This window comes from Battus philenor, unplaced genomic scaffold (genome assembly GCF_028537555.1).
Source record: "Battus philenor isolate CCGP_79_NKW_IND1 unplaced genomic scaffold, ilBatPhil1.0.hap1 SCAF_21, whole genome shotgun sequence".
Classification (NCBI taxonomy): Eukaryota; Metazoa; Arthropoda; class Insecta; order Lepidoptera; family Papilionidae; genus Battus; species Battus philenor.
The window spans coordinates 11,443,855-11,449,960 of NW_027181684.1; the positions used below are offsets into that span (position 1 = coordinate 11,443,855).

At 41.7% G+C, this 6,106-nt stretch overlaps 1 protein-coding gene across 1 annotated transcript in view; it reads left to right on the plus strand.

The window, feature by feature from the left end:
• The window catches only part of LOC137923228 (RNA-binding protein MEX3B), a 62,138-nt gene extending 59,557 nt beyond the window's left edge, over nucleotides 1–2,581 (plus strand). The window contains exon 2 of the mRNA XM_068766416.1: nucleotides 203–2,581. Within this exon, the coding sequence (XP_068622517.1) occupies nucleotides 203–1,089 (887 nt within the window). The 3' untranslated portion in view covers nucleotides 1,090–2,581. The remainder of the gene's footprint in view (nucleotides 1–202) is intronic.
• The last annotated feature ends 3,525 nt before the right edge of the window (nucleotides 2,582–6,106 follow it).

Below are 6,106 nucleotides of genomic sequence, written 5' to 3' on the forward strand. Positions count from 1 at the left end.
TTAGTTTTAAATCTAAAATTAAAATCATTTTTAATTATGTATAATAATTTATTTGTCTTTAAATAATAATTTATTTATTGATTCATTTATATGGCGTATGGACCAATCGCCTTCCATGACAATTTAGGAAATTCATGACCTTTTGCTGAATATTCTGGAACAGATAGTAACAATCAATTTGAATTTATAATTTGAATTCCAGGCTGCAAGATCAAGGCCTTGCGCGCCAAGACCAACACGTACATCAAGACGCCGGTGCGCGGCGAGGAGCCCGTGTTCGTGGTGACGGGCCGCAAGGAGGACGTAGCGCGCGCCAAGCGCGAGATCCTGTCGGCCGCTGAGCACTTCTCGCAGATCCGCGCGTCGCGCAAATGCGGCGCCGCGCCGCCGCCGCCCGCCGGCGCGCCCGGCCATGTGACTGCGCAGGTGCGCGTGCCTTACCGCGTCGTAGGGCTAGTGGTCGGGCCCAAGGGCGCAACCATCAAGCGCATTCAGCACACCACGCACACGTACATCGTGACGCCATCGCGCGAGCGCGAACCTGTGTTTGAGGTGACAGGACTGCCCGAGAGCGTGGAGGCGGCGCGCAAGGAGATCGAGGCCCACATCGCACTGCGTACGGGCGCAGCGGGCACGGCGGGCGCGGCCGGTGCGGGCGCAGGCGCTGCCGACACGGAGCCGCTGGCGCAGCTGTACCGCGCTGCGGGGCTGGCGTCGCTGCTGCGGCCCGAGCCGGAGGCGGCTTTCTCGTCGGCCGGCTCATGCTCGTCGGGCGGCTCTTCAGGACGGCTGGGCGACCTGCTGGGCATCTGGTCATCGACAGAGCGCGACGAGGGTCTGGGCGAGTCGCCGTCGTTCGAGTCACCGGCGTCTGGCGGCGTGTGGGCGTGGGGCCCGCCGCGGCCGTCGCCCGCCGCGTCACCGGCGCGTGCGTGCGGCGTATGCGGCGAGCGCGGCGTGGCGGCAGCGCTGGTGCCGTGCGGACACAACCTGTTCTGCCTGGAGTGCGCGCAACGGCTTGCGGCGGCGGCGGCGCCGTGCCCCGCGTGCGCTGCGCCCGCGCACCAGGCTATCCGCATCCTGTCGTAAGCGGCCGCCGCTCCTTTTTTACTTAACTCGTTACGGAATTTAAATTGTATAAGTCGCGTAATCGAAACCTGGTGCCAAAAGTCGGCGCCCGCCGGCACGGCCCGTCCGCCGCGCCGCACCTGACGTAAGTCGGCAGAGTTACTCACGATATATTTTCTTATTATGAACGTTTTTTATTGGGTCGTCGAGCCGACGCAGAGTCGAGGTACGTTACGATAGAATTTCGAAAAAAATGCATAAAATTTAAATAAAAAAAGTTGTATAATTATTATTGATAGCGTAAAAAAATCGAAATTTATAAAGCTTACCTAATGTAGTAGCGTAAAGTATTTAGGTATCGTAATAATATAACAGGCGCGGGGCGGGCGGCGCGGGCGCATCCGCGAGTAGCTAATGTCTGTAGGAAAACGCGCGCCGCACCGTGCGCGCCGCGACGTGCCGCCCGCGTCGTACCGCGCCGCGCTGCGCGCACCGTGCCGCACGCGCCCGTGCCGCACGCCGCCCGTGCCGCATGCGCCGCGCCGTGCCGCCCGCGCCGCTCCCCGCGCCATGCTCACATTATTTTGATTATACGACTATTCGCTTAAATGATATTATACATACGTACACACTATGATTACGATAATATTAATATAATGTTTGTTTTAAGTGTGTTTTAATGTTTAGATTTTTATTGTAATGTTTTTATGAATGATTTTTATCTGTATGATTATTATTATTGATTATTATTTTATGTGTTGACGATGTTTTTTTGTGATGCGCCCGTGCCGGCGCCCTGGGGCCGCCGGTGGACGTTGGACGGCTCGCAGTTGACGAGGACGTAGCTAATGACGAGGAGGGAGTAGGAAATTTCGGGGCCGGCAGGCAGAGGCCGGAGGGCGCGATGGGCGCGGGCGCTAGCCGAGGCTGCCGCGGGCTGTTTAGTGGTTATGATATCGAGTAATAAAATTAAAGTAATAAATGATAAAGAAATAATACGATTCATTCATTATTATTATACTATAGTAGTCTGTAGCACGACATTGACTAACCATTACCTATTGATACTTATTAAGTATTATTATTATTATTATTATATTGAATAAATTTAAAGAATGCATAATTATATTTCATAGGAATCATTATTCTGTATAACTCTAGTTAAATATAACGATAATGGATATGATTGTGTATGTACCGACGACGTTGTTGTTTCGTTTGCGGGGGGCCGATTTTATGGATTGATATTTTTTTATTTTTTTACCGTTATTAGTTTTCGACTTACTCATGTTAAGGTGTGCGCGAGAGTGAAAACTGCCTATTAGATTATATTTTAAAAAATAATGGTTGCGTAAAATCGGCCCTCGACGTACGTAGATCCAGTGATTTTTATAAGTTTATTTTCTTAATGAAATGGGTAGACGCTTTAGGTTCAAATAACGTTGTGAAAATTTGTGAAATTTTGTAGACTACATATCTTATTATAAATCTAATATAAACTATAACTTTCGAATGTACTCTTTTATTTCTTTCACCTGTCCCCGCACACTCCGCCTTCAACGCGAGCTACAAAGTCACACGAAAACTTTTACATCACTACTATCACTAGCAATGACACGAGGTCGTCCATAGCAGTGCTCTGCCACAGACTTCTGCTATCCGAGTTCTCTAACGCTACTCCTGAATTTAATATATTTACACGTAAGATGAGACGTCTTACAAAAAAATACTAGAGTTACTTACATTCTCACGTACTAATTATTTATAATTAATTCAACTTAATAGTTGAATTAATTATAAATAATTAGTACGTGTGTAAACAATTTGTAATATTTTTGCTAATGCAAAAATATTACAAATTGTTTCATACACACATAGAATATTAGAGTATTCAATTGTTATATTAATGATTGTAACCTGAATAAAGAAATAAAAAACATATATACAGCCGCTATCAAACCAAGCTCCCTTTTTCCTCTAAATAAATAAAAAAAGGTAAGGCACAGACAGGAATAAAAAGCTTATAAGACGTAGACAAAACGACTTGTTTGGTATGCTTAGAATAATTACAATTAACTTTCAAACTATATAAAGATTATAATTGTAAGTCTATCGATTTTTTAATATAACCAATATTAAGTTTTTCATCTCTCCTAAAAAGTAGCATTTTCGGACTTATCATTTTATTTGGTGGGGGCGGCGTATGGCTAAACACGTGTCCAATAATGAAGCTATCTTAGGCTGCCTCCAATTAAAAAACTAACCAGTACAACTTAGTTTCGATAACGAATTAAAAACAACTGTTACACTAACTATAATTTCGACATAAGGAGAACTGCTAGACATGGAGCTTTTCCATAGATTTCCAATAAGACTGAATGCACTAATAATTTTGAGTAATTAAAATTTAAAATATGATATAGAACACTAGCCCAGTGGTAAAGGACTGAGATTTGCGAATGCTGGCGTGGGTTTGATTCCCGAGATACGATCTTATATAATTCACACTCTGCTCACAAATAAGTTTTCAAAGGATGGGCAGGTACTACGTACCATAATATAAAACTGATCGTCAACTCGCCTGCCAAATGAGGCGATTATGGTATATCACCCATATATATCTTTAGGATTGATCTCGCCATTACCTTGCAGTGGATGTATAAGAACTAAAACAAACTAACAGGTGTTGTTATATTATCTTAAAATAATTACAAAAATTTGGGGTTAGGAAATGAATTTCATTTTTTTTCTGGATTGTATTCTGGTGTCCAAATGGCATTTGTTGATTCTGCGGGTTTAAGGTGGCAGGGCGCAGAGTGCGCCTAACCAAGGCCTCTTTTCAAGTAATAAGGCTCGAGGGTTCCCGGAGGAGCCTCGGCTCGAGCCGCTACTTGGTGCTATTTTACCGGATTCGAGAATTCTATTTTACTACAAAGACCAAATGTGTAAGTTTGTAAGATACGAAAATCATCTCACCTTCTATTGAGTGAATTAGTATCTTACAGGCAAGTTAACAAGAGATATAATGACAGAAATTCATGTAAAAAAATTGTTTAAAAAAACAATCCGTTTACTATATATCTAATATTAATCCGGTAGTTTAGACTAATAATAATATATAGAGGAAAATTATATTAGAATTAATCCTTACGACATTTATATTTAAACGATGCAATTCGATATTAAGACGTACAATTACACAAAAATAGGTCAAAGTGTCAGCCCATAGATGCCCATTGCAAGGGATAGGCTTTTCATAGATCCCTAATATCTATAAGAGCACATGATCTTGATCGCCATGTGAGCAGTGGCAACCCTATATAATTAATGCAGAGAGTTAATTATGTAAGAATCGAACTCGCAACCTACGACCCTAAGTCTCAATCCTTACTGCTGGGTTACCATTACTACAAAAATAGGTATAGCATGTCTTTAATACCGCAGTAAGAGTGCAGACAAGTAAGGCGTTCAATGGTGTACAAAAGAGAAGTATTAATAGCACAAACATAAAACCTTTTTTTGAAAAGAATTTTAATTAAAACAAAGATAATTAGTGCAAACCACAATTAACCCTAACCACATAATAATCCTAATAATTATACCCGACATTCTCTACAGAAAATGATTTGTGGTTGCAAAAATATAGGCTACATAAAAAAAAACCAACTTAAACCGGCTTCCGGCAAGTACAAACAGAATGCACAGGTGTTAACGCCTTAATTTAATGATTCCAATAATAATAAATAACGTAATTATGATATAGTAAGACGAAAGCACTATCAGAATTTGGACTACTACACATTTATATAAACTACTAGCTGATCCCGCAAACGTTATTTTGCAAAAAAATATAAATTTTTTAATTAACAAATGTAAGATAAGGGTTGATCGTAGAGGGGTGAAAAATTAGGTTTGTATGTATTTTTGTATGCTGTATCATAATAAAATAAAAATCATAAAAAATGTCTAAAAAATTAAAAATAAAATTTAGGGGTGGACCACCCTTATCACTTAGGGGTATGGAAAATAGATAGTAGCCGATTCTCAGACATACTGAATACACATGTAAAATTTGGTAAAAATCGGTCAAGCCGTTTCGGAGGAGATCAAGTTCGAACACCGTGACACGAGAATTTTATATATTAGATTATTTACTATCTGTCCTTGCGACACTGCCAGAAGTTGTTGGTCTGTCGCATTTAAATATAAAAATTAAATTAAGGACACATTCAGTATGTTTACTTTATCCTGGTGATCATCCTGGCTACCATTTCAGCCATTGAACGTCCGTGAAAGTGCACCGCCCGCCAGCCCGCTCGTAAATGCGCATGCGACAGACAATGCCAACTACACAACCGCCACCGTAAATTCACTCAACACGTGTTTCACCCCTCCACGGGGCATCTTCAGGAGTTGTTACACAGATTAGTGCTCACTCGGTGTTTAGCACTAATGCACGACAACCACTGCATGTGCGGAGGTGGCTAGATATTGGTCCTTTCTTATTTAATTCATTTAATTTCGACGCAAAACACTAAAATCTTAGGACCCCAGCGACGACCTATTCTCTGCGATATGTGACTTAATAGAAGTATATATAGCAACCAATTATAAAAATGTAAAAGACAAGAAATATTTCTATAAACACGTGGTGGACGGAAAGTTTTTTTGCATGAGGTCTGAAGTAGTGTAATTTCTTTTATGACACATATATTCTCATCACAATGTTCTTGGTTAAAGATCCAATAATGTGATATAGTTATTCGCGAAATTTAGATCTATATGCTCAGTACTTATATTTGTTATAAATAACTGTTAAAGGCGTTTACAATGTGATCGAACTCACGACTGGCGAATGCGCAATACTCGAGGTAAAAGTATTTAGCGGTTACTACCCTCTTCAAGTGATATGTTTACTTCGCAAGGTTCTTGTTACGGTTTGTCCGAAGTAAGAAAAGGGCCAATATTTAGCCACTTCTGCACATGCAGTGGTAGTCGTGCAATAAAGTGCACCGCCCGCCAGCCCGCTGATAAATGC